Consider the following 26,757-nt stretch of genomic DNA (forward strand, 5'->3'; position numbering starts at 1 on the left):
AGTTATTCGTCGTAGGCCAAAGAACTCAAATTGGGAGTCGGGAAGCGATGAAAATCGAGCAAAAATCTTCTCAAATTGATTTATTCGCTTTTTCATGTAAAAAATATAAATTGACGACGGCGGTGCTTATTCTCGCGGAAGTTAACAATTATTGGTCTGAAAATATTCGATGAGCATATTCATACGCGAATTTCACTAAATACTGGAAGCTGCTGGAGGCGGCGAGTGTCCCGACTTCCGGTTCTGACAGCAGCATCGCGATGGGAGGCAAAAAATCTTCCGCCTGAGGATCTGTGCAGAGAAACAGAATTTGATTCGACCCAAATCGACAGGTTTGTGATGAAAATGAATATTTTTCACATTTTTCCCCCATTTTCGAGAGCTTTTCCAACTCTTTCCTTACCCATCGTCTGGCAGACGTCAATGAGCTTGAAAAACAAAGTTTCCTTGACTTGCTCCTCGGGGTTTTTGGACACGGTGTCCCAACGGTCTCGACGAACAGCTCGCGCCCAAATTTTCAGCTTCAGAACCGGTCGCTCCTCTTCGGGTTCAACGTGCTCCAGGAGGTCCAGGGCTTTCTTGAAATCGAACGCGTCCGCCAGCACATTTTCCTCGCACGTGTAAAGCTGGTTTAGCACAGTGAGAAATTCGCAAGTTTTTCAGCAATTTTCGTAAACCGAGCTCGATTTCGGAATATTCAAATTTTCCTTTCATTACCGTGACGAGTTCGACGGCCGAGAGAACCCGCATTTTTTCGGTGTCGTAACCGTAAGTTTCGAGCACACTTTCCGGGACGTCTTCCTGGTGCTCGATCAACTTCAATTCGTTGTTTATCATCTTGACGTCCTCGGCGACCTCGTCGTCGGCCTCGTCCGAGGCGAGGAGAGCCAATTTCGAGAGTGACAGCATCGTCTGGGAGAAAAGTATTCGAAAAAATGGATTTTCGTCGGTAAATTATGAAAAATCGATGAAAATCCTTCGGGGAATGAAGAAAATTTACTTTTTTTCGTCGCACTAGTTCAGTCTCCTGGTGAGCGAGCGAATGGAGCGTGTTCGCCGCCAATCTGTATTCCCCGGTCAAACCTGCCTGGACCCAAGACAGCGAAGGGTGCTCGGACAACTTTTCAGTCAACTCTACGGCCCCTGGACGCCGGCAACGCTCGACCAATTGTCCTTGTCGCCCATTCTTCACGTACCTGGTGAAAACGCGAGAAAAATCAGTCTCCAGGAGGCTGCGAAACTCGATAATCGAATTTCTCGCTTCCCTACCATGAAAACATGAATCCTACGAAATCCTGGGCAGCGAATCTTTCCATGTAGCTATTCAGTCGGGATTTGTTGTCTGTCAATTCGCAGATTTGCACGAGGGAAGCGAAATCGAGGTACTTTTCAGCCACGATCGCTGCGTTTTCGTACTGTTTGTCTTTAACTGTGAAAAAATGAATTTTCAAATGAAATTCGACGATTAAAGCAACTTCTTCTCCCTCCAGAGGACTTCGAATGGGAATTCGAGCTGCAACTCACTCAACGGTTGTATCAGATTGGTCCTCTCAGTCTCGTACTGTTTGAGCAAAACCTCAAACTTCTCGGTGCCCCGGAGACTCTCCAAATGGCATTTTCGACCGTCCAGAATGAGGTCGATCAAACTGACAAGCTGCTCGCTCAGCTCGTTCCTCAACGTCGAATCGATCGTGCCCGTGATGCCGTGTTTCAGCGTCAGGTTTTCCTGGAAAATCAAATATTCGATCGAGAAATCGTTTCCCTCAGTTTTTCGATGGAAAGTTCATTTTTTCGCGGCTTTACCATCGTGTTCAAGCAACCGCGCAGTCCCTGCTTCCCCGTTGCCGCGGTCCAGGGAAGATACTCGGTGACTCCGTTCGTCCAACCGGAAGGGACGTAACGTTCAGCGTTCTGCTGCCGATATTTGATGACTTCGTGGAAAACGGCCTGAAAATCAATGAAATTTCGGTGAAATTCGTCTGACTTGAGAATTGAATGGAAATATATTTTGAAAAATATGTTAAAATTTAAACTCACGAGCAAAATGGAATTGACTTGGTAAATGTAATGGGAGATTTGCTGCGACGAATTTTCCGACTGCGTTTTATCCGCGGCGCTCTCAACCAAGGCAGGCAAAAGGCGATCGATCGTGCTGACTTCTCGATAAAAAATGTCGCGAGCCGTGAGCTCGTCCGATATTCGAGTCTCGCTGTCGAGGTGATTGTTGAGAGTCTCTTCGATCATCGAGTCGAGGATTTCCGGGTAGCTTGGGGGAAAAGAAAATTCGAAAATTCGAGTAATTATAAACTTCCGGTTCATTTTGATGGATTTGAGAGGGAAAAGGGTTTTTCTTCTCACCGAATTTGCAAGTTGAATATCGTCAGAGCAGCTACTATTTTTTCCGCATATTCACTGAGCACGTGAGCCGTCGACATGATTATTCCCCTGTAGGTGACGGCGCAGAACTGGGAGACGAAAAAAAATCATTTCTTGCCTTTTTTGCATGATTTTTCTATGAATATTGTTCAATTGCTCACTCTGATCCACAAATTGTGCTCTTTCAAAAACGAGACGTAGAAATCCAAAGCTTTTTGTTTGCCCTCCAACTGATGGGGAATTTGTACAGAAAAAACTCCACTCAGGGTCGTAGCTGAATCAAAAAATCATCGAAATTTTATTACTTATTTGTTAGGAATGAACTTCAAAAATTACCAAAATACGAACAATAATCTCGTCGGTTCGACCAGCGCGGATCGTTCGCAGGGTAATCGTCGATCACGTTTTTCGCTACTTTCAATACTATCATGTCGAGGCTCGCGTCGATGTCCATTATCGGCTCATCCTGCGCTGGAAATAATTCGGAGAGAATTTGCTCGCATTCAGCCTGCGAGAATAAAAATAAATGAAAAAATTTGTCAATTTAGTGATTTTTCTTTATTCACTCGGGACTGTTTTTTCTCGTTCGCGTTGAAAAATTTTTTTTTACCTTGCTCTGGCGAAGGCTCAGCAAGAAAGCAGCCGACAGCTGTTGAACAGCGTCCGAGCTGTAATACATTTCTTGCAATTTTTCATTGCTAACAGCGGAAGTAAAATTGTCTGTTGTCATACTGCCATTCAAGGTGTTGTCCATACTGTTGCCTCCCATGACGTAACTTCTGCAACGAAGAAAACCGTTTCGTTCCCATAAGCCTTGAAATGATTTCAGATTTTGACTTCTGTCAATGTTTACCCGTCGAAATCTTGGGCTGAAAAGTCGGTAGGCATGACCGTGATGAGGGCAAGATTTCGTGTGAATAAGACTGGAGTCCCAGAGCACAAAGCACCGCCGAGGATTCGATCTTCGCCGCCTCTCATCAAATCTATTTTGTCCTGTTCGTGTTCGTTCGTACCTTGAAATTCAATAATTAATTATGACTTTTGATTTCATTGCACGGGTTAACAAAATAGGAAGAAAAAGTTGCTGTAAAAGTGAGAAATTTTTCAACATTTTTTGCTCAGCTTCAGAAATATTGAGATTAATAAACTACGGAAGAGAATCACTCACTATTGACGACAATAACGTTTTGATGGTTGTAGATAATCACTTCCCATCCCGAGAGAATGAAACGGTACGAGAAAATGACGGACTCGATTTCCTCGTTTTGGGAATCGTACATTATCGGACCTATTTTGACTGGAGTGAACCACTTGAAGGAACTCGTTAGCGTTGTTCTCGTGAGTGGTACGAGCCCTGAAAAAAAGAAAAATGATCACTTGGGTCCGAATTTTTTGAATTTTATTAACAAATCATTGAACAAATCATTTTTTTACCTATTGCAAAGTGAATTTGTGGCGACAGATCAGCACAATGTGCAGCCATCAAAAGGACCATTCCCTCGTCACAGGGCTGCATATCGATGAGCCAAGTAGCCACGTTGTAAGGATTGCAGGCGTTCGATTCCTTGGATTGGCAATAGAAAATCAAATTCGTTAAGTGAATATTGATAAGTAGAAAATGGAGAATTTTGAGAATCAATAAGTACCCAGAATCTACGTTGAAATGCCTGCGAAACCAGGTGGCCAATGTCCTCGTCGAACTCCATCTTTTCCTGCTCCCCATGGGGAAAAGACCAACATTGCAACGAGGAGCCTGCTAATATCAGAACACGTGAATCCCGGTCACCGACACCACTGCACGTTACTTTAACGAGTTTCTAAAATAAAAATTTAACAATCGTTACAAAAAAACATTTTTCTCAATAATTCCACAATAAACCATAATGAAAGATTTTCAAGTTCGACGTTACGAAAAATGCAGAATGTGAATAGTTTCAAATGAAAATTCATACCGTTTCCATGACCGGCGACTGTGGAATAGCTCCAAAAATGAGTGAAGACATTCTGCGTCCGATCCCTCCGAGCCATCCCTGACTGGTCCGCAAAACACGACACGAAATTTGGTTTCTGCCAGAGACAAACTGAGGCTGGAGGAGAGCAACCGTGCAAGTCGTTGTTGCAAGGATGCATCCGTGGCCAGGTACATGTGTCAAGCAATCGACTTCTTGACCTGCCAGTTCAGCACTCGTCTCAACCGAGGAACCTTCATGAGCTACGCTCGACCAATATCGAACGATTCCTTCCGGTGAAACTGCTATGCAACTTGGCACCTTTCAATTTGCAGCAATTTTTGAAATTGAGCCAATTTTTTATGATTACCAATTTTTTTAGGATTTAAAGAACTTTTTTCATATTTTATTGGTTCTTGGATGAGTCCGTGAATAGAACAATATTTTGTACCTGTTGCCCTGGAGGAAGCCAAACAGCCACACACTCGGCTCTGTGAGCAAGGTCACTCTGAGGGAGCAGCAATTCTCTGCATTGGCTTTTGAATGTACGTCTCTGCTTTGGGTCGTGGATAGTAGTTTTGCATTGCCAGACAAGCAATCTGCGACCGCAGACCAACCAAGCCCATCCGTCTGACGAGACATTGACACTGACAGCTGTTTGACGGTCAACAAAAGTCAGAGCTTCAGTGACAAGAACTGGTAGAGAGGAGCCAAAGCTTTCAACCACGTGGCTGGACGTCCGGCAAATTACTTGAGCCGATTGATTTGACCGGCCAGATACACTGAGAGTACTGAAAACATTCACATTTCGTTGCATTTTTGATTTTCGTAATATGAAGGAAAGTTCAGATTTTGGTGAGAAAAATGAGAAAATAGTGTGACTTGGAAATAATCAGGAATAAAGTTCAATTATTGAACCAAAACAGAACAAAACTTAATTCTACGAAACGTTGAAAACAAGCTAGGAAATATTCGGGATCCTGTGAGCCAGAGCTGAACAAAAGTTTCATTCTCATCAGCTGATTCTCGAGTTTGAAGTAAAGAAAACATTCGTGGCTGAGTTGTACACAAGAAAAACACGGTTATTCGATGCAAACATAACAAAACAAATTTATCAAAAAAATATAAAATACGATCATTAATCATTGACCAATAAATATACGAACGTATTTTTCTTCAGCGATTGAACGATGGACAACCGTTTCCTCGGGGAGGTTGTACTTTTTCCGAGCAAACTGCCGATACTTTGCCGATCCATTTTATTTCATGGGAAAAAACCAACGTGAGGATAAAAAATCACGTAATTTTATCATCGATCATAAATCAATCAATTGAACCAACTACGATCATTGTTTATTCATAAAAAATGAATTATTACGCTCTCAACTGTAAATTACTGTTACAGCCCGCGAACCGGCACTGCACGTGAACTCTATTGACGGTTATCCGCCATTTTTGAAATTTTTACCGTAGCGCAACGTCCTCTAGGCATTGCTCTCAGTACTGCCAGCGAATTTTGGATTATGGTCTACGTCACTACGTCACTACCTCACTTTTGATGGTAAAGTTGGTTTACCAGACAAACAATCTTTATCAAAAATAAAACTTGACATTTAATTCAAATATAATTTAAAAATATTAAAATATTAGAACGCCACGGTGTATAATTTTATTGGATGATGGTAATTTTTTTTACGTGCATACATTTTACGCATTTACAAAATTATGGCAATAGGTCAGTGAATATTTTCCTAATGCTTTGGCTAATTCGTTCGGTTTGTTTCCATTCTCCACGCGTTTATACGAGTTACGTTTAGTCGCCTGTGTATTCGTTTGTGTGGTAGTGAAGTGGCGATGAGGGGGGGGGGACATCGGGCGGAGTGCAACAGTTCCGCCGCCTCACGCCTCACTCACCGCTCGGCAGGCGTGGGGTGAGGACTAACGTGGAGTCCGAGTGTTGGCTCGGTTGATTTTGCGCATTGTCGATTATAGAGATTCCAGTGTATCGAGACGGGGCACGAAATAACACGTGGAATTCTACCTTACCCTTAATGATTAAAATCAAGCAACCAATTGATCGTAAATTACAAAGTAAAAATACGAAAAAATGTCAAAATTTAATGGAAAATAACGATTCGTTCGTTATGAATATGAAATATTTTTTCTTTGGTTGCATGAACTATTTTTTTTTTGAAACAACTAAATAAATAAGTCAATAGGAAAGTCTTCGCACTCGACGTTATTATCTGGACAGGTAAATAATTCGAATTTTTATTTGTTAATTTATATTATTTACTTTAATTAAATAAATAAATGAAATTTTTCACAAATACGAGTACGCGAATATGAAAAATGGTTTTGACGAGCGTATTTCGGTTGGCTCGTTCGATTGTTCGTTTTTTGCACTTGAAAATGTTGATCGGAAAAATTCGTTTTTAGGCAAAAATTTTGAAAATGCTGCGTCAGCCGGCGTTCAAAATTCGCGAGAAATCGTTTTTATTCGACTCGCTCATTTCCAATTTTCTGAAAAAAATCCTCCCGACCGAATTCGTACGAAATAAAAATTTTTCAAACTCCATATGCATGGCAGTTTTGTAATTTACGAATATTCGTCGAATTAAATCAGAAAGTTTGACCTCCAATAAAATTATTGCATTCCACGCCGTTTAAACCGAGCCAGGGGAAAAAATTCCCATCAGGAACTCGATTTGGACCTAACTTCTCTGTCCCGAGGCCCGATCGCGACCTTTTTGGGCTCGTGGATCCACCAGAGAACCCAGACGAACGCGCCGTTTTCAGGTCAGAACCGCCCCACCAGAATCCATCCAAATAAAATAGTACAAAAAAACCAAAACACTTATTCTATTAGTCACGAGGTAAAAACCGCCGTGCTACGAGGCAGTCGAGCCTGCTCGCGGAGAAAGTCTGATAGTTCGTCAAAGCCCTTAAAAAATGAACAAACATTAAAAAATAGCAAATTCTGGTTATTTTTTTTCAAAATAGACGCCCCGTCCTTCCGTAGCCATTTCGTCTCATTAAGTTTTTTATTTTCATGACTTCACCACTTGACCAAAACACGAAAAAGAATTCCGAGTCACTACATTTTTTACCACTGACCACTCTCGCTGCCCTGCCCCCCTTTTTCTCCCTCCCTTTTTTCCATCGCTCCTTCCGGACACCCCATTGGCGGTTCCTGCCAGTCAGCGCAGAGACGCGCAGCTCGCAGCGCAATCGGGTCCCGAATTACGCCGATTTTGACCGGCCTCAAGCCCGCTCGGAATTTCGTGTCGTTCGTCGACGCACCGTGATCTAAAAAAAAGAAATTTTCTCGGTATCTGGATCGAAGTTAATTAAAAAATTGTGCCAAGTCGACTCGATAGAGTGAAAAGAATATTTGGAAATGAAAATTCCGCATTTGTCACTCAAATCAGAAAAATAGTACGGAAAGAATCGCCCAACGGAAATAATCAACCAACGAAACTGAAGCCCGCGTTAATTCAGTTTTTCAACAAAGTGAAAATAAATTTTGAAACAAAATTCGTGATTGTACGACAAAAACATGAAGCTCGATCCCCGGACACTTTTCATCGGTGCAGTCGCGATAATTGCGGCAACAGTGATTGACAATTCGAGTGCCTGTAACGAGGCGATTTGCGCAAGTGTCGTGAGCAAGTGCATGTTGACTCGGAGCTGCAAATGTGATTTGCCGGACTGTACCTGCTGCAAGGAGTGTTTTTCGTGCCTGAGTTATCTCTACGACGAGTGCTGCTCTTGCGTCGGTAAGTCGCGATTCGGTGCCCGCGTCGGGACGAAAATTTGTCTCCCCGAGTTCGATTTCGAGCCTGGCTAAACGAGCTCCCTGATTTTCCAGATTTGTGCCCGAAACCGAACGTCACGAACGGTCTTTTGAGCAGAAAGTCTCACGTGGAAGATTTCGGGGAATCACTGCCAGTTTTATTCCGTGCTCTGACGAAGGAGCCCGACGAACACGAGCGTTGGACCACCGTCACTTACCCCGTCGATTTTGACGTTTCGCAGTTCCTTCCGAAGCACTGGAACGAAGTACAATACACTCGTGAGTTTAACATTCGCACTTTTTTCCCGATTATCCTCACCGATAAATCGACTACTCGAGCCTTAATATCGCAGAAAGCCTCCAAGAGGAAACTCACAACCCACTGAAACCGAACGTCATAACTGTCAATTGCACTGTCGCGTTCATGGCTCAGTGCGGCTCTTGGAACAAGTGTAAAAATTCTTGCCAATCCATGGGCGCCTCGAGCTATCGATGGTTTCACGACGGATGCTGCGAGTGCGTCGGTGACACTTGCATCAATTACGGCATCAACGAATCGAGATGCACTCGCTGTCCCAACGACGACGACGAGGACAACGAAATCGACGACGAATACGACTATGGGCAAGACGCGGAGGAACTTACTGAAGACAGCTGACCACAGAGGTCACTCGAATCCCTTTCTTCGACCGTTTTGTCTCAGTATTGAATTTGTAAACTATTTAAAAATTAAAAATTAACAAAAAATTTCGGTTTATTTGAAATTTTCTTTATTCAATCACACGAGGCACTCGAATTCGTCGGTTCCATTTAAAAAGCGAAGAAAAATTTCAAGTCGAAGTTTCTGGAAGCTCCGAGATAAACGTTTCACGAAAATTGAAAATTATCGCGAGTTCGTCAATCTGAATACGTTGAGAGCCCTCTCAGAGCCCGAGGCACTGAGGAATTCAGACCTTCCTTCTCGTCCTAGGAATTTGCAGGTAGATTATCCGGCGCCTCGATTCGAGCCTGCACCGGGGAACAGAAACTTTTATTACCTTCTCGCAGGTACTACTTTGTTGACCGCCGAAAAACAATGGGGCGGAGCGACGAAGACGACAAAAAAAAAAACAGACGCCAATCGTGGGCAGTGAAAGCAAGCTTCACGTTTTTCGAAGATTTCAATACCTTTTTTATCTTATTTTCAATAATTATCAGTTCTTCATAACAATGCATTTTTTTAGTTCGATTTTCATTTGTGTTGAGAAAACTGAGTTTAGAATCTAAGAAAAAAGGTTAAAATTATTCCGTTCCACTTTTTAGAAAAATGCCGCACTTTCGTTTTCAACTCTCGTCCATTTTTCTTTCCAACGGTTTGATTGGAACTCTGAACTCTTCGAAGTCGTTATAACCTAAAAATCTCGATCGAGTCAAACTGCTGAGAATAATTTTTCGTTCTCCGTTCCACATTTTGCGCTTTATTTTCTGAATAGTACGGAAAAAAGAACTTTCGAAAATGGAATGAAACGATTTTTATTATTTCGTGCGTTTTTTAATAACACATAAAAATATATACAAAGATAAAACGAAGTATTGAAAATAATTGATTTTCGATATTTTCGGGGGCACGGAGGTAGATGAAGGACAAAAACTGGCAAACTGTTCTAGAGAATAAAAAAACGAAATGCAACGATAATCACTGAAGCTATATAAAGCCAATCAAATTTTTTCTCGACTCGATTCTTTCGGTCGAGTTTCGAGTTCGACCTTGTTGGCTCTCGTGACACGTTCGATTCTCGCGAATCTTGATTTGTCTCGAACACTGGTCAAGTTTATATTATTTACGTCAAATGAATCCAAGTCGTGAATTTTATTAACGCGAAATTCGTTTTCGTGATTCGCGATCGTCGTATCGAGTGAAATATTTCCGTTGCTGTTAGCAGGCCTTATCGAAATACGATGAAATTTTTTGTGCCACGCTTTAGTGCGATTCGTTGTCGAACTCGGAGAAACCAAGCCGCGTCTTTTCAAGTGACTTTTGTACGGCTGAATACGAATAATTGAGGAATTGACAGTTTCTTCGGTCGTCGAAGACGCGTTTTTGTCACGATCTAATCGCCCCGGCGTTGTCGAGCCACTGCTTTCTCCCGTTTTGTTTACATCCCGCTCGCTCGAGTCGCGCCGGTCGTTGGCTAGCGCCACCGAGTCTGTTGTGTTGGGCGGGGGAACGGGGTGCAGGAACGCAATTGGCCAGTGACGCGCTCCGCAACAGTTCCGAGAATTAACCTCGCTCCTTCCGCTTCCCTCGGAACGGTAAAACCCACGATTCCCGTTGCGATCGTTGCCAGTATTGAAATAATAATCGCTAGTCGGTGACCTGTTGATCGCTGGTCGTGGACTCGGTAAATAAGGGTAATATTTTTCACTGCACGGTCGCCACTGCTCTTCCGAAGCTCCCACGTAACACCTGCGTCCGCAAATTAAATGATTTTTTCATAATTGTCAATCAATTGCTTATTGAAAATTCATAAATAATTCATCAATTAAATGAATAAATATCGATGAATATGAAAAGCGTAAAATGTTTTTTTCAATTCACGAATGAAATTAAATTTTATATTAAATTCTATTAAGTGGGAATATCGGCGTGGAAAAAAGAGTAAGAATTTGTTTTATATTAATATTTAAGTAACATCATTCAATTTCATCCTCTCAAAGCTTGAAACGCGTTTTTCTCGAAAGCATGTTTTTTGACCTGGTTGACGACAGCACAACTTTGTCAAATATTCTCCAATCGACTTCATTCGAAAAGGATTCTCTTCGAAAAACTCATCGCTCTTGTCGCATCGTAGAATTTTTTAAAAAATTGTTCACATTGCTTTTTTTATTAACAATTAACTGAAAAATTTTTGTGTAAAATTCGATTTTTTCAAATTTCCTGCGGTGCTGCGATAGCTGTACCGTTATAATTTAATAATCTTTCCGAATTTTTCACTTCAGACGCCATTCTGCGAGCGCTCCTCTCCTCAACAAAACGTACCGAAAATAAGATAAAAAAATTCCTCGTATACTTCATTACTCCAATAATAAATTCACAAAATTTCAAATAATTTGATCGAGCCGTTTTTCCAAACACCTCATTTCTCAGCCCGTCACACTGACATTCCCCCTTAATAGTGAATAATCGAGAACCGTGGTATGGCGGGGCTCGACGTCAAGTATTAACGAATTATCACTCTTTCCGTTCAATTTTAATCGTAATTTTTGTCCAATTAATAAATCGCATAAAAAGTGACAAATAAGTAAAAAAACTGAGTGAAAAAGTGGTGAAATCGTTTGGAGAGCTGACCATGGATAATTGTAGCCCTGGGAAAATCCGCAGTGGTGATTAGGCTCGCAGCAATAATCCCAAGACCCGAATTCCGAGCCCTCCGGCTCGCAGGACCAGAAGCCAGCGATTTTATTGACTTCGCACTTTGTGCCTCGTTTGCAGGGATACCCGTTGACGGTGTAGTGCCGATTGAAGCTTCCAATACCATCGGCTGCGGGGGAAAGGTAGGTGGGTGAATATTCGTTGTCCAAGATTACGCGATGACATTTTTGGTAGGGAAAAATGAATACGTACTGGATAGATTTGCAAAATTTAGACGCTAGTTATCGTGTAGTTTAGCAGCAAATTAATTATTGAATATCGATTTTTCTCTGACACTACGGTATATGAAAACCGTACACACGTGAAAAGTTATTGAATTTTTTCATTAGTTATATCCAAGATTTCGCAAAAAAACATCGATCGTTGTATATTTCGTGGATATTCAAGAATACACGAGTATTTTAGTTTTTTAACCTTACCGTTGAAAATCGGCTGAAATATGAAAAACTATCTGATGAAAAATCATTCGGATTACACGACAAATGGATCAGTGCATTCGATATACGTTCGCACGTGACGTCAGTTCGACCTTTCGGTCATGTTTTGTCGTTCGTTAGCTTCGCCACGTTTTTTTGTAAATTTTTACAAAACGACGATTTTTATCGGGGTAAACTTTTTGATCGTTCATTTTTTCATTTTCCTCCACTGCAATACTACAACTTTGGGCAGTAAACTCACTTCATAACCTATAAAATTTGCAAACAAAAGTGACAGGGTGACATCAACAGCAGCGGCAGCTGCTGCACCACGCTAGTCAAAATGAACTCTTGAAACGTTTTTTTAATATAAAATTGTATTAAAATGTTGGCTCTTTACCAATTATATTTCTAAAATAATCAAATTATTGTTTTCAAGCAAGTTTCGTCTTTTGAAATTTTCGAAAAATATAGTTGCTGCAAAAATCGATTCGTAAAAACGCGAATTTTTTTAAGGATATATTGCACAGGCGATACAATGTTGCCATGCTAAACCATGCTAAAAACATAAAAAAATTCAAAATTATCAGAATTTTATAAAATTTGGTGAACATATTCTTTAGTGCCAAATTTGACAATACAAATTTTTTAAGATTTTTTTTCTGTACAGTTATCGAGTAATTGATCACTAAAGTTCACGTGTATAAGCATAGCGTTTCCATATATATAGGTATACATTCCGGGCATAAGAAATCTGCTTTAATGCGTAATTACTCGATAACTAAACAGAAGAAAATTTTGAAAAAAATTGTGTTTTCGCACTTGATGTTGAAGAACATTATCACCAAATTTGATCAATTTCTAATTATTTCGACTTTTGTATCATTCACCCTTAAGATGATGGATCAGTCGGTAGTCACAACCGTGTTTATTTTTAATTAATTTTAATTTTTAATTAATTAATTAATTAATTAATTAATTAAATTAATTAATGTTAATCACAAAAAAATTCCTTTTCAAAATTTGCAGCTATCTCTCTCGCACTCACGGTTGTGATTACCGACTGATCCATCATCTTAAGTGCAGTCGTGATTGAAACTCACTGTAATCGGGCCCAGGAAATCCGTCGCCGCTCGTTTCATCGTTCGGCAGGTACGTGCTCGTTGGATGCTCCGGCGGGGTCGCGGCATCCGGTCGCCCGGAGTCCAGGGGTCGTACACCCAAAAACAGGGTGTTGTAAGTGTACAGTCCTGGGCCAGCGTGGCCCGGGGCAGGCGGGGGAGCGTTCGGTGGATCGCCGGGACGATAGTCGGCGGCCCCTGAGTCGTAGTTGAACTTGACGCCGCTTGGGGGCGCGTAATCGTACCCGGGTCCGGGGGGAGCGGAGCATTGGGGTTCCAGCTCTTTCCAGGCGTACGTCACGTAATCGTCGTCGTAAGAGTAGTCCAAACCGGGTCGAAGATCGCGCCTTGGAACGTCGCTCAAGTAACAATTGTCACCGCGCTTCTCGTCGCCGAGCCTCAACCAGAAATATATTTGCTGCTTTTATTTGAAGAATAAATTTTGCAATAGTGATATTATTTGGTGAAGTTGGAAACTGGGGCTTACCTGAAGCTGAACGACATGCAGGTCGGAGAGTGCTGGTTGTATCTCATCCTGGAACACTGCCGACGACATTCGACCTCGGAGTCGACTCGACTCATGGAGGAAACTGCGGATGGAGCGAGCTTGCAACCAGCTCGATAGGCTGACCAACAATCTCCCGGACCTGCAAAACCACCATTAGGGATGTTTGGTACAAAAGTCTAAATATAATTAGAAATTTATCAAACTCGGCGATAATGTTCTTCAACGTCAAGTGCGAAAAGACAATTTTTTTTTTTAATTTTCTTCTGCTTAGTTATCGAGTAATTACGCATTAAGGAGGGTGCTACACGAAATCAGAATGATCAGAATTTGACGAAATTTCGTGATAACGTTCTTTGAAACGTTATCGTTCGTGAAAACAGTACTAAGTATAGCAAAACGGCATAATAATTCAACTTGACAGTTCATCATCGAGTCAACATAAATTTTACAACGTTTCCTTGGTGAACTATGTTAGGAAAAAATAGCACAGTTTGAACCTTTGTCACAGCAAAGTACGCAATTTAAAAATTTTCATTCAGAATTTACTTGGGAATTACAATATTTTTGGTAAAAACACGTGAACTTTAGTGACCAATTACTCGATAACTGTACAGAAGAAAAATCTTAAAAAATGTGTATTGTCAAATTTGGCACTAAAGAATATACGTTGACCGGATTTTATAAAATTGTGATCATTTTGAATTTTTTTTATGTTTTTAGCATGGTTTAGCATGGCACCATTGTATCGCCAGGATTTAGTGGACTGAGATGCGATCGGTACCTGGGTCAGGTGGTCGCTTCTTGTCTCCGATATTAGCGGAATTGTAGATCGGCGTGAAGGGCGAAGCCTCGCAGCCGCGACCGTAGCTCCCGCGTTCGTAGAGTTCCAAGTCCCTTCCTGGGACGATCAAACTCGTGTCGGCCTCGATCGCCGCGATTATTTCCGTCGTTGGACAGTCGCTCAGGAAGCAGTTCGGGTCTCGATCTCCCTCGGAATCGTATCTAACCGAGAAGGACTGATTAGTTGGAGCGTCCGGGGAAGGAGTGAGAAAATGAAAAAAATTGAGGAACCTGAAGACGAAGCTTCTGCAGGTAAAGTGGCGGGCAGTGATGCAGGCGATTTGGCACTCGCCGAGGCCGTTCTCCGCCCGGATTTTCTTCCGGGTCAGACTCGGTGGCATCCCACAGCCACTTTGGACCCGCCAGAAACATTCTGCAAGCATGAAACGTGTTTCTTGGATAAGGACCTCGGAGCAGAGGCACCAGGATGGCAGTCGTTGGACTTTACCTTCGGAGGACCGTCTGTGCGGTCCGACCTGAGCGTCATCAGGTTTTTTCGACTCCTGACACCTTTTCGGATCGCCGACGATCGCGTAGACATCGTAGTCCCGCTCGGGCTCCAGGTCCGTGTAGAAGTTGAGCCTGTCGAAGGGCAAGTTGCTCAGCAGGCAATTGTCCGTTGGCGCAGTTGCCACGAGGGAATACCTGTAGGCGAAGCTGAAGCAATCCGTCCGAGCGGAACAAAGCATTTCGCACTCTTCCAAGTTCGCTGTCGCGTGACTCGCCACGACGATCTTCCTCGTTATCTTGAAGCCCATTAACGACCTTACCGAGCAATCTTTGCGATCGGTTCCGAGCCAAGGTTGTCGGTGGCGCGGTTTCCAGGTCGGCCGGTAAGAATCGTCGGGCAGCGCTTCGCTGGAGTGGTATCCGTAAGCTGGTCCGTAATTGGATCCGTAATGGCGCTCCGGAGGCTCGAGGATCGTTGGTTTTCGCGGTGGTCCACGTGTCTTGGGCCAATACTCGTAGGGATCGGGCACCGGATGGTCCTTGGATCTTTGGTACGGATAATAATGAGTTCCGTACCCGTAGGAGCGGCCGTAAGGGGGGTGATTCGGTTCAACGATGTCATTCGGACCCGGAGCGGGTTGGCGAGGCCAAAACCGTTGATCGTCCACCCTCCTGTTGGGGTAATAATCCCGGTCCCCGTAGTAGTAACGATGTTGGCCGATTTCGTTGTGAAACGGCGTTCCCCGGGGCAAATAAGAGCCCCAAGGTCGTTGGCGATCGTCGCTTGCGTAACGGTCGTAATCCCCCGGCCGATTCCTCGTCGGAACGTATCTTCCTGGTGGATAATAAGATCGCGTGCTGTCCCCGTACGCTGGCGGATCGAAAGGTCTACCTGGGGCAGCAGAAGGGGGGAACGACATCGGACGCCAGTCGCTTTGGTCGCTCGGACGTCTGCCAGGCAAATGACTCGACGGGCCTCCGCCGTAGGCTCGTTCCCTGTGGACTTTCCCTGCCGGACACGACCAATCTCTCGCGTAATAGTCGTAGCGTGGATCGTCCACGAAGTCACGACGCGGATCCATCCTGCCGTCTGACACTGACGTTAATTGGCACATGTAACCGCGTCTCGTATCTCCGTCAGGCGATCTCCCGTAGTTTGGGCCGGCTTCCATACGCCTGGACGCGGTACCAAACGGCCTCATTAGACTAACAATCATCTCCAATGTACCAACAATCGTAAACAATTTATTGTTCTTACTTTGAAAGAAAATAGTCAAATGTCATTACCCATAATTGAAACCCTCGCAAACGAACGCACTCTCGTACTCGCAGACCCTGTGACACTCCTCGATTCTTTCGCAAGGCACGTTCCGCCTCACGTGGCTATCCAAGATCCGCTTTCCTGACAGCAGCTTCCGATAGCAAGCTGCGGATACGTCGGAAAAAATCAAATAATCGAAAAGCAACAATTTCCCGTGGTTTTCTCAATGCTTTCAGAACTTCCCGCCCTTTTGAGGATTCATTTTTTATGCGCATTTTAACTTACGGTCGCAGCTCTCATCTCGAACGATTATCACCGAACTTTGTTGACTTTCCCGCCATGCGATTGACACAAATATCCAAACAATACACAAACACCGCTCCAATGAGATTCCAGTTTTTTCAACGACCTTTACACCACCCGTAACACCCATTTTTTAATTATTTAATTATTGCCTCAACGAGTCTCTATCATCGCTCACGCTTCCGCTTAACGCTCGTTGCATATAAAAACCCGCGCGACGACAGCGCCAGCCGATTTCCCGGCAAAAAATGGAGAAGCAATCGCGGCTGCGAGTCGTTTTTATATGCCGGTGAAGCCATCGCGGTAGCCTCAGCTACGAGAGTCCTCAAGGCTTTCTTTCATCCGCGTTTATTTCGACCGACACACACACACACACAAACACACGGTGGGAGAGCCACGAAGAAGGGATCAAAGCGCAACTAAACTCTTTGTGATGCTCGCCCCCTCTCCTGCGTCTTCATCCTCGACTCTCCCTTCACATCCCAATTCAACAGAGGCCACGATACCTTACCGATGACCTTGAAGAGATTACCAACCGTCCCAATTATTTCAGGCAGAATATTTTACGTCACGCATTAACGCTTTACTTTGTCCGTGAGATTTCTCGAGCCTCCATATTTCCTGGGCCTACGAGCATCTTTATTTATTTCCGGTCTTTACCCACGCGTTACCAAATCACGAGTGTGCTTATTTTCGAAGAAATTCATTTACCGTGCAACACTTGAATTAAATGAAATTTTTTCACCTCCCTTGAACCGCGGAAGCGAAATTAGGGCTTAGTTCCAATTACCTCCGTCAGGTGGCGGCGACCCCGAGTCTTTCGCGTCAACGAAGCGAGGCGTCCAAACCCTTATAAGGATTTGAATTCTGAAAATACTCTCGATGCTTATCGGTACCATTAAGGGGTCATCGCAATGTGAAATTTTAAAAACATCGTTTCTTTTTGCATTATCAGATCACTGCTTTAAACATTCTCTCAAATTTTTAAATCGAAAATTCTTAGAAAAAGAGAACGGAGCGTGACAAAAAGAATTGGTTCAATTGAAGAAAGCGAAAAAGCAAATTGAGAAAGTAGAAGGAACATTGTATGGATCTGGCATCGTCGATCGATCGTAAGTAAACGATTTATCTGAAAATATCTCACTCCAAACTTTAAACGTGTTCATCTCGGAATGGCGTTTTTCAAAACGGTGTCCACTCTCAAAAGAAGAGTTTTCAAGCTATTCATTTCAAATATTACCAAAACATTCTTCACGTCATTTTCTATCATTTTTTAATCTTCCTATTTTTTTCTACGAAAAACTGTCGAAAAAAGGCTAAATTCGGTACGCTTTGTTCGAAACCGTCGGCATTTTTACAAATTTCAAAATAGCCTCCACAGCCCAAATGCGGTTTTCCTACAGATTAACAATCTTCCTGATTTAAGGCCGCAATCTTCGACACCTCACAGCATCTTTTTATTCAACCGGACTTTTCAATAATTTTTTACAATATTAAACAATAAATAAACTTACAAAAAATCGTTTTGTATTCTTCGTCACTGCCTCGATTAAAAGAAACCAGACCCACCAGCTTATCCTAACATAAAGCAAATGGTAAAAATCAGCGATCTTTCGGAGGGTCACACTGTGACGTGATCCCTTAAGGATGAATCCTGACGTCACCTTAAATACCGCGAGACTCTAAAGGCGCGAAAAAAATAAATAGCCGACTCCGATCGGACTAATAGCGACGATCTTTCCACCCGGTTATGTGATAACTCAACGTATACATTGTTGTACAGAGGTGAGTGTGCTCTATTGTAAAAGCGTGAGTTGCGGATGGCGTTTGCAACGGAAGCCGATGCAGATTGCTCGAAAAATCGTGTCAATGCCACTTCGAAACTCTTGTGTACGTCTATACACCCATTATACTTGCGCACCAGCGGACTATTAACGCAATTCGCCGAGATCACTGTAACCGATAAGTCCCCGTTCCTCCGCATGTTCACACACAAACGCATAAATTTCAGTACGAGAGTACGTTACGCCCGTTTCGCGTCATTATTGTTTGTTCTCCGAACGATTAATCGGTATGGTCATCGACTCTCGTAAGACGTTGTAAAAAAATAGTCTTGACCCCAAATGCTGAGGCGGGGGCTCGAAAAATGCTTACCTTTCGATTTCTCGAGCACCGGGTCGATTTTGGGGCCAAAATCGTTAGAAAAATCGGTTGACCCGGGCAGTACGTTGCGGTACCGTGGCTCGGAGTCCTCGGAAGGTTTGAGTACTGGGAGGTGGTAGAAAATCGGTAGAGACGACTTGCAGAACAGCGGGGCCGTGCCGGAGAATTTTGCGCAGAGATCGGTATGGTCTTCCGGTCCGTAGGGCCCATTCGAAGGACTCGGGAGCTCCAAATTCCAGGATTTGAAGCCTCGGAAAGGCTTGCGGACGTTGAGGATGTCGTAGAGCCGCGTGTCTTCGTCGTCGGCGACCAAACCCGACCACCCTCCCCGGAAAAAGGACGGCTGCCGATCGTTTTTCGACAGGTTTTTAGTCGAAGCGAAAAAAGAATTGCCGAAGGGCATTCCAGGCTCTCTCCGCCTGCCGAACGTGGCGTTTCTCGGACGAGCTAACGAACCGGTCGCGTTACCGATCTCCCCAGCGTAACCGATCTTTACCAGACGATCGTGGTCGCAGCCAGTCGGATTTTTTCTCCGCCGCTCGTACACGTCGTAATCCGGGTCGATCGGCAAGTCTTCCAGTCTCTCGCCCGCTCCCAATCGGCCGATCGTGCACGTTCGATTTCCTCTCCCGTCCACCCTGCACTTTCGAGCCGATCAATTATTTTCTTCCATTTCCATAACCTCCTGTCTCGCTGGTTTCAACAATATTTAGTCAAAAATCGAAAAATCCTCACCCAAAATCGAACACATTGCAGCGCGATCGGTTCGACGAACAGACCGATTCGCAGTCGGCCAGTTCGTTGCCGGATACCGTCGTGAATCCACTACTTTTTGGCAAACGCGAGCCGATCGCGATCCTCGTGTAACAATCTGCGGAAACAAAAATTCGAGCTGAAACACCGTCGATCGCTCCGTCCGCGAAAATCGGTAATCGCCTCTACCGATCCTCGTGGAATTAGAGAAAAAAATCTGAACATTCCTGCTCTGTCGAGCGTTCGAAGAGCATTGAAATTTGACCCAAATTCCATGGCGATTAAAAAAAAACCGGTCGTTCACCCACGACGTCATTCCCAGCACTCGACACTCGCCCGATGCAGCGTTAAAGCACATAATTGCGGGTTACATTGCGAAGCGACTGCGCGAGTGTGAAACGAGAATCGTCCACGATTGACTACTTAATTACCGTTCGTCACAATTCGCAGCTGACTGTCGATCTTGAAATCCTGTCCACTTACGATCCGAGCGATAACGATCAGGATCCAAACGATCTCGACTCGCAGCGCCCCCCTTCTTCCCCCCGCCGATCGATAACGATCCATTAAGAAGAAACTCAACAACTCCCTTGATCCATAGCAAGAAATAAAACTGGATTCGAGAGCCTCACAAATCTGTTTAAAAATCGGATGAAATCGGCACTCCCGATCTCATAATGCACCTCGTTGAACTGAGGCCCAACAAAATGGTAACACAGTTTTATACAGCGAGCGACGATCTCGTTGTTATTACTAGTCGCGTCTTCTCTCTTTTTTTTTCGTAATCCCATTCCGCAATACGCCCACATCCGTCGTTCGATGCGCAATGGAGAATAACGTGCGTCCGATTCTCGTCTTGGGCGATTGTCCACTCCTGCTCGGGCGCGGCTGCCCTCGCGATTATTTTCTCTTCCCTTCATTACCGGTTTCGAAACGGCTTGCGAGATTTTCGCGTCCCTCCGAGCTTTTTCGAATCATTCGTTCCATTGTTCCCCCGGCCAATTTGTCGCTCGAGCGAATTTTCCTATTTGCTCGAATATTTTTATTCGCAGCTGTAAGTGCGACTCCATTTTTCGTCATTCTCTTCCTTTCCGCGGTTTCAGAGTCCACGCGCACGTACCGAGCGCCTGCGATTAATCAACATCCGGTGAGATGAGAAAAATCGCCACAGTCATGCTCAACGAACGACCGCCCTATCTCGCAGCTCAATCTACGAAAAAATAAATGTAATAAAGAGACAAAACAACGCTCCTCATCGCTAACCCGCGTTCTCATATTTCTACGTTTTCCTCCTAGCTCGCCGTAAAACTTCGCACACGAAACCCTCGCGTGCCACTTCGCTCACCTTCGACTCGCGGATCCCTTTCATCCTGGTGCTCAAGACGTTTTCCGTCCACGTATCAGAGACAATGACGAGACATTTTTCTCACAACTGGAAATGAATTCCATACGAATTTCCTCGAAGCCTGCTCTCGCGGGCTCCTCACAGATTCGTTCTTTTCCGCGCGTTCACACACTCTCTGTTTCAACGCGCCTTTTACTCCGTCATTGTTCGGGCACGGGCTCTTGCACACGAGGAAGCGAGCCGAATCTCATTCGTCGCAGCCTCGCTGGCCGAACATCGCATTTTACCTTTTTTACAAAAAACGTTTTTTATTTCAATTTATCAATTACCTTACCGCAGCCTCGCAAGGCTTCTCGCATTTACTGCTCGTACAAAAATAAGTTGAGATTTCTCCAGCGCCATACTCGAGATCATTCCGAGCACGGGCTACGCAGAAAATCCTATTCACTTTTTCTCTTGGCATATCCCTTACAAAAATCGTTTTCGCTTCCCCCCCCCTCACAATGCCACGGCCAATAAAGCTTGGAATTTGACAGTGCGCACATTGGCAGCGCCAGTTTCCTTATCGCAGCGTTAAAAAATCAAACTTATTGACATTTTTGCTGCCCTTTTTTTCTGCTTTTACGAGAACGAAATTTAGAGAGCCGCGCACACCGAGGCGCCCCTTATTTTCCCCGCGAACGGAGTCAGCAACAAGCCGGCGGCTTTTCGTGTATCCCGTGAGCGATCGACGTGTCCCTGAAGTTTTCCTCGCTCATCGGAGTGTGGTGAAGAATGTCCGATTCGGTCAGACAGGAACTGGTCGTCGAGTCGTAGATTCTCAGGCTCGATGAAACCTCGGGATTTCCGGCGCTCAACCTGCCATATTTTTATTCATTATTTCCCCAACCTTATTTCATACCGAATACGTAACGAGAAGTGGCGAATAATCGTGAAATTTATAAACCTCTTCAGACCCAGGGCCGCCGACAGGAAAACCTGCTCGATTCCCTCGTCCTGATACGCCGATGTTTCGTGGTAACTCGCGCCTATCAACGTCGCGTACTTTCGAGCCTCCTCGGCCTCGACCTCCCGCACACTTTCAAGGTCGCTCTTGTTGCCTACCAGTATAAGAATCAAAGCCTCGTCTATGTTGCGGTTCAGTTCCGTAACCCAGCTCTTGATCTCCGCAAACGTTTTGTACTTGGTTATGTCGAACACGAGCAACGCTGCGTTCGCGTTCCTGTAGTACATCGGCGCCATCGACCGGAATCTCTCTTGGCCCGCAGTGTCCCATATCTGCGCTTAACAAAAATTTCTCTTTAACTGCGAGCTGCGTTTTTTTATATTCTAGTTTTCAAATTAACTCGGAAGAATTTCGCATAATTTTTTGAACAAGTTTTTTTTTCAATTCGATTCTTTCGAAATCGAAGCTGGAGACTCGAATCATTTGGAACTGAATTTTTTTTCAAATAATTTAATCGAATATGTTCAACGAAATTCGACCCATTGAAAGCCAACTATTTGGTTTTTTTCTTATTCAAATATTCACCTGAATTTGGAGAATGTTTGAAATTCACGATTCGAAACTAATGAAATTGAATAGTTCGAATATTTTGATTTTACTTGAAAATTCAATTGAAATTTTCGTTGATATTCGACTCACTCGGAGACTTTTTCACTCACTTGAAGCTTTATTCTTCCATCCTCGAGATTGATTTTACACGTGAAGAAAGAAGCTCCGATCGTTGGCCCGACGTGGGCGTCGAAGGTTTTGCTGACGTAGCGGTTAATCAAGCTCGTTTTCCCGACACCTACAAAACAGAAGGGTTTTCATTGAATTTCGCCGATTTTCCAAGGTCTTGAATCTTTATTGAAGTTTTTTATTTTTTCGTAAATTTTTGCACTTTTTTTCATCAAAAAAACTTCGAAATGACTAAAAATCATATTTTTCCTCGTCGATAAATAAACTTTTTTCGCTCGAACGATTTGTGCGCTTTTATAAATAGATTAAATTCGTCAAAAAACAAGAGCTGCGCGACGTTTTGGTGACGAAATTCCGATTGGATAATCGCCGGATAATCCCCCACTGCCGGCCGCCGCGGGCACGTGTTCCAGATAATTGAAAAGAAGCAGGGACCGTGATAGCCGACGAGAAGCTGAACGCCGATTCGTTTGAAAGGCGGTTAGGAGCATTGCGTTGCGAAAACGAAGCAAAGTTGAGTTTGAGCTGATGAATTTAGCGGAAAACTATGTCGATGTCGATTTGTCGAGCGAGTGACTAATCTTGCGCACGTTAGCGCGAGGCCTTTGTGTTCGAGAAAGAAAACAGTGGCGGCGGAGCTAGGGGGGACCGCGCTCCTTCAGAGGAGCGTGACAAAAGAAAGCGAGCGAAAAAAAGTGTTTACGAGAAGTTTGGAGGAGGGGAGGGCGGAGGAAGAATACTCACACTGGGATCCCAAAACGACGACTTTTCCTTCGATGGTTTTCATGGCGTTGAGGCTTCAGCAGCAAAAGATCTTCGTTTCTGGAGAGCGATCACATAATAAAGGCGGAATTTCCAAAAGAGTTCGAGTGCGATTCGCCCACTCGTTCGATTCCTGAACGCTGCTGCTCTTATTTTTATTTTATCTGGGGAAAACTACTCGTAGATAAAGGAGGCGATAGCGAGACCGGGAATTCGACGACGATGCAACGCGCTCTCGATTTTCGGTGTTTTGACGTTTCACACGTTTTCGCCGGACCGGCCAACAGAGAGAGAGAGAGAGAGAGAGAGACGGAGCGATTGTTGTTTGCGAATAAACTGATGAATGATTAAAAGCAGAACAGCGGCGACGCCACCGCGTCCAGTGGGTAAAACGGTCCTCGGCGCGGTCGACAATGAAGATCAGTAGCGAAGCTCCGCCATCGCGCTCCTTTCCGAGACGAGTGGCGCCTCCTAGCGGGGCTTGTTCACACCATGGCTAGACTCGTCGTCGAAATAGTAGTTTCCTCAGCGGCCGCGAGTCGGCGATTTGATCTTGCGAGTTGTCGACCGTTACTTTTTCGTTCGAGTCTCCGCGGGAGTGAATCGATACCCAAAATTCAACTGACGTCACGCTCGAGTGTCTTTCGAAGCAGCGGGACGTATGCGGTGATTGTTTTCCGTTGGATACATGCAGCAGCAAGCGAGGGTTTTAGCCTTTTAGCTCGAGGGATTAGAGAGTTCCGGTCTGCGGATGGCAGTCACGTAGCATCGAAACGACGCGTTTTCTTTGGATCTTCCGTCGCCCCCGAGGCCGTGGCGGATTTCATTGCGAAGGGTGTGAGTTCGTGACGCCTCGTTGAGCGATCCCATAATATATCGCGTCTCAAAAGGTACGTTCCCTCCGACTTTCAACGTCGGAATTCGCCTTTTTACGGCTCCGGCCCCCCGCACTTGATTATTTCGTAAAGCCTTCCGTCGAATTCATTAATCGAGGGGGAGGCGGATCCGCGCGCGAGCGCGCATTTGTCATGACGCGAGCGAGAGAAACGTGGCAAGAAGTTGGATCAAGGGTGACCAGAAGTCTGATCACGAATCGAGACAACAAAGCGCGCCTCGTTTCTCTCTCCGCCTCGCTCTAATCCACGACACCCTCCCGCGCAGTCGTCGTCTCCGTACTCGTTACATTCCCGAAGCTTCCTCTCCCTGCCCCCTCCGGGAGGCGAACAAACCAGCCTGTCTTCGTGCCCTTCCCCCGGCGGCCCTCCCGCGCTCACTTATCCGACGCCATTTTCCGTTGATTACGATGCGGTTAGCTCCTTCCACCGTCGAGCGAGCGAGCCAGCATCATCCCTTGTTCGGCGCACCGAGCGAACCTTTCCCCTCATTACGGAGAGAGAAAAATAAAAAAAAAATTTAAAAAAAAAAAAAAAAATAGAAAAAAATAGAAAAAACGAGGGAGCGAGAGAAAGAGTGAGAAAGTATAAAAAATTATTTTTTCCAGCGTTCCGCGCGATCGCATCGGCTCCCCCAACACAAATTCCTCCCCGGACCGATGACGGATGTCGTGGAAATAAGAAAAAGCGGAATTCCTCGTGGAATATTGGTCCGGCCGAGGTCCGATGGGGGCCCGTCACCCGCGATCAATTGCTGCTCCGCTTTATTATTCCCCGGGTTATCGAAAGGGGAGAAAGAGAGCTCGATCCATTACGGTGATTTGGTAAGTTGAGAGGCGTTTATACCGAGAGTCGGATCGTTACGACGCCAGAAATCGGCGGCGGGGCACGGAGTTCGCTAGGAGCCTCGCGATAACTTGGGTCAACTTTCCTCTTCCCCCTGCCCTGCTCCACGGCGAATAAAAGGGGCCGAGGGCGGAGGGGGAGAAAATGTTACGGAGACCGAGAGCACGGATCGAGAGGCGGGTGCTACGAAAGTTGGACGTAACGTGGCGCGGACGAGACGCCCTCTGCCGACTCCCCCGCCCCGGATGCCTCAGCTTCCGCAACGTTCTCGACTTGATTGTCGCAGATCTTATTATCCCTTCTTCCCCGTCCCCTTCGTCGTCCCCGCACCCGGTAGAAGCCTCACGTGTGTAGCCTACACCTAGATTTACTACAGATATACCAACAGTCACGAAACTATGGAGAGCGCTCCCCGCGGGCTCTGTGAGGATGGAGCTCCTCGTAGGAAGAACCCTCCTGCGGCCCAACGATCCGCTTCCCGAGTCGCAGCCCCAGGCTAAACTTGTTAGCGCTAATGACGGGCTTTCGACCCGCGAGATGCCGCCATTTCGAGGCGCTTGCTCTTCCTCCCTTGGCTTCCTTTTCTCACGAGTTTTATTTTTCTAGGATATCCGAGGAAGAGAGTGAGAGAGCGTTGGGAGGTCGGAGCAGCCGCTTGGGCCCGGGGGGCTCGGAAATTTCATTTTCTCTCGAAATTGTTGGCGCGTTTGGGAAAAACGTTAACGCGCAAATGGATCTGGAAGACGACGACTCCGGACAATAAATAGACGTCGCTCCCCCCGGCCCCTCCTTCGAACGCTGTTATTCGTAGCGCCGAAAGGGATGACGACGATCCGCGCTGCTATCCATATATGTATTAGCTCCCGCGCGCGGGACGGAGAAATCGCGACGGCAGGGAAATGACCATTAGACCGGAAAACGAGGTTGAAGAGGGACGGAGACGGGGACAGGAGAGAGAGAGAGAGAGAGAGAGAGAGAGAGAGAGAGAGAGAGAGAGAGAGAGAGAGAGAGAGAGAGAGAGAGAGAGAGGAAGAGCCATGGCGTCGGGCGTCTGGAAACAAACGACGCCCGATAGCGAGTGAACAAGCAGTGAATCACCCGAGCACTTGTTTACCAAGGGAATCAGGATTCAGGGTGGCCCGTTCGCCGCCGCTCCGAGCACTGGAATCTAAAACCTCCCTTCCGCCGTTTCACTCCTCGCCCCACCCCCCGCCTTATTCCTCGCGCCCTCACACTCCAGCCTCTTCCTCGCTGGGATAGAACTTCCATCCGATCCTCGTGTTCATCCGAAAGCGCAAGAGCTCAACGTCTACCCCGTATCAAGAGCAATCCCCCCTCCCGGGTCGACCGAACCCTCTGCCGTGCCTCCGCGTCTTCGGTACCGACGAAACGCTTCCCTCCCGTTGAAAAGCATTTGTCGCGGTCCCTCTGTGCGTACATTTTCTCGTATAAGCTCGACGAAACGTCCTCGAGTCGAGTGGATGAAGAGCAGAATCATACGGCTTCCTCCACTTCCACTTCCCCTCCCTTCGTCAACGTACTACTTCAGACCGCCCTGCGGAATCGCTAAATGTAATTCGGTTAAAAGGGTTTTAGCAATACAATGCATATAAACATGAGTGCTCCGCTCGCTATATCCTCCTGGTTTGCTGCTCAATCTCTCCCGCTTCCCTCCCTCCACTGGCCCCCCTTCACTCCCCGGAAGTCTAAGCCATCGCGGATCGTTGGAGAAAAAAATTATTCCGGAGCCATCGCTCAGCTTTGTTTCTCTCCTGCTCGCCATCCCTGGCGACTCTCGTACACGGAACAGTTTTGTCCTCGTGCAAGCTTCGCTTCAGCATTTTCTTGGTACATAAAGTCCGTTTTTTTCGTTTAGACT

At 45.3% G+C, this 26,757-nt stretch overlaps 4 protein-coding genes and 1 long non-coding RNA gene across 7 annotated transcripts; 2 read left to right on the forward strand and 3 right to left on the reverse strand.

Annotated features, from left to right (window-relative positions):
• Nucleotides 1-65: 65 nt before the first annotated feature.
• Nucleotides 66-5,818, reverse strand: Nup133 (nuclear pore complex protein Nup133). Its single transcript, XM_043431691.1, has 19 exons — nucleotides 5,492-5,818; nucleotides 4,777-5,116; nucleotides 4,329-4,646; nucleotides 4,023-4,193; nucleotides 3,811-3,940; nucleotides 3,545-3,730; nucleotides 3,230-3,389; nucleotides 2,987-3,155; nucleotides 2,725-2,884; nucleotides 2,538-2,650; nucleotides 2,359-2,465; nucleotides 2,038-2,266; nucleotides 1,804-1,947; nucleotides 1,525-1,726; nucleotides 1,270-1,429; nucleotides 1,001-1,196; nucleotides 718-912; nucleotides 404-626; nucleotides 66-291 (listed from the first exon to the last, which is right to left on the reverse strand). Exons 1-19 carry the CDS (start codon nucleotides 5,581-5,583, stop codon nucleotides 149-151), a joined length of 3,438 nt encoding a protein of 1,145 aa, XP_043287626.1. The 5' UTR covers nucleotides 5,584-5,818; the 3' UTR covers nucleotides 66-148.
• A 1,234-nt stretch (nucleotides 5,819-7,052) lies between these two features.
• Nucleotides 7,053-8,884, forward strand: LOC122417867 (protein twisted gastrulation-like). The gene is made up of 3 exons (XM_043431722.1): nucleotides 7,053-8,104; nucleotides 8,197-8,400; nucleotides 8,475-8,884. Exons 1-3 carry the CDS (start codon nucleotides 7,885-7,887, stop codon nucleotides 8,777-8,779), a joined length of 729 nt encoding a protein of 242 aa, XP_043287657.1. The 5' UTR covers nucleotides 7,053-7,884; the 3' UTR covers nucleotides 8,780-8,884.
• Nucleotides 8,885-9,087: 203 nt separating this feature from the next.
• Nucleotides 9,088-20,837, reverse strand: LOC122417850 (uncharacterized). 3 transcript variants are annotated; one of them, XM_043431688.1, is made up of 12 exons: nucleotides 20,694-20,837; nucleotides 19,780-20,558; nucleotides 19,331-19,466; nucleotides 18,587-19,233; nucleotides 16,156-16,294; nucleotides 14,867-16,074; nucleotides 14,650-14,791; nucleotides 14,360-14,580; nucleotides 13,558-13,717; nucleotides 13,053-13,468; nucleotides 11,450-11,642; nucleotides 9,088-10,567 (listed from the first exon to the last, which is right to left on the reverse strand). In XM_043431688.1, the coding sequence occupies exons 2-12, from the start codon at nucleotides 19,913-19,915 to the stop codon at nucleotides 9,820-9,822; spliced, it is 4,146 nt and encodes a 1,381-aa protein (XP_043287623.1). In that variant the 5' UTR covers nucleotides 19,916-20,558; nucleotides 20,694-20,837; the 3' UTR covers nucleotides 9,088-9,819. The 3 variants fall into 3 exon arrangements, with proteins under 3 accessions (XP_043287623.1, XP_043287624.1, XP_043287625.1); XM_043431689.1 differs by having other exon boundaries at nucleotides 14,867-16,044; nucleotides 19,780-20,837; XM_043431690.1 differs by lacking the exons at nucleotides 19,331-19,466; nucleotides 19,780-20,558; nucleotides 20,694-20,837 and having other exon boundaries at nucleotides 16,415-18,715.
• Nucleotides 20,838-20,981: 144 nt separating this feature from the next.
• Nucleotides 20,982-23,499, reverse strand: LOC122417869 (ras-related protein RabJ-like). Its single transcript, XM_043431724.1, has 4 exons — nucleotides 23,122-23,499; nucleotides 22,359-22,486; nucleotides 21,640-21,971; nucleotides 20,982-21,551 (listed from the first exon to the last, which is right to left on the reverse strand). The coding sequence occupies exons 1-4, from the start codon at nucleotides 23,162-23,164 to the stop codon at nucleotides 21,380-21,382; spliced, it is 675 nt and encodes a 224-aa protein (XP_043287659.1). The 5' UTR covers nucleotides 23,165-23,499; the 3' UTR covers nucleotides 20,982-21,379.
• A 195-nt stretch (nucleotides 23,500-23,694) lies between these two features.
• LOC122417873 (uncharacterized) lies at nucleotides 23,695-25,829 on the forward strand. The gene is made up of 3 exons (XR_006262389.1): nucleotides 23,695-24,029; nucleotides 24,641-24,856; nucleotides 25,485-25,829. It is a non-coding gene; the product is annotated as an uncharacterized lncRNA (long non-coding RNA).
• The last annotated feature ends 928 nt before the right edge of the window (nucleotides 25,830-26,757 follow it).

This window comes from Venturia canescens, chromosome 11 (genome assembly GCF_019457755.1).
Source record: "Venturia canescens isolate UGA chromosome 11, ASM1945775v1, whole genome shotgun sequence".
In the NCBI taxonomy this organism is placed as follows: Eukaryota; Metazoa; Arthropoda; class Insecta; order Hymenoptera; family Ichneumonidae; genus Venturia; species Venturia canescens.

Excerpts from the sequence above, each read along its gene's own strand:
- LOC122417867 (XM_043431722.1), top strand. The coding sequence starts at position 7,885 with ATGAAGCTCGATCCCCGGACACTTTTCATCGGTGCAGTCGCGATAATT. Across the intron at positions 8,105-8,196 it reads CGAGTGCTGCTCTTGCGTCG|ATTTGTGCCCGAAACCGAAC; the intron begins GTAAGTCGCGAT and ends CTGATTTTCCAG. Across the intron at positions 8,401-8,474 it reads GAACGAAGTACAATACACTC|AAAGCCTCCAAGAGGAAACT; the intron begins GTGAGTTTAACA and ends TTAATATCGCAG.
- Nup133 (XM_043431691.1), bottom strand. The coding sequence starts at position 5,583 with ATGGATCGGCAAAGTATCGGCAGTTTGCTCGGAAAAAGTACAACCTCC. Across the intron at positions 3,941-4,022 it reads CATTTCAACGTAGATTCTGG|GAATCGAACGCCTGCAATCC; the intron begins GTACTTATTGAT and ends TGCCAATCCAAG. Across the intron at positions 1,948-2,037 it reads AAGTCAATTCCATTTTGCTC|GCCGTTTTCCACGAAGTCAT; the intron begins GTGAGTTTAAAT and ends ATTGATTTTCAG.
- LOC122417850 (XM_043431688.1), bottom strand. The coding sequence starts at position 19,915 with ATGGATCGTTATCGATCGGCGGGGGGAAGAAGGGGGGCGCTGCGAGTC. Across the intron at positions 16,075-16,155 it reads TGCGAGGGTTTCAATTATGG|TCTAATGAGGCCGTTTGGTA; the intron begins GTAATGACATTT and ends GATGATTGTTAG. Across the intron at positions 14,581-14,649 it reads TGCAGAAGCTTCGTCTTCAG|ATACGATTCCGAGGGAGATC; the intron begins GTTCCTCAATTT and ends CTTCTCGGTTAG.
- LOC122417869 (XM_043431724.1), bottom strand. The coding sequence starts at position 23,164 with ATGAAAACCATCGAAGGAAAAGTCGTCGTTTTGGGATCCCAGT. Across the intron at positions 22,487-23,121 it reads CGTCGTTTTGGGATCCCAGT|GTGTCGGGAAAACGAGCTTG; the intron begins GTGAGTATTCTT and ends TCTGTTTTGTAG. Across the intron at positions 21,972-22,358 it reads ATGGAAGAATAAAGCTTCAA|ATATGGGACACTGCGGGCCA; the intron begins GTGAGTGAAAAA and ends TGTTAAGCGCAG.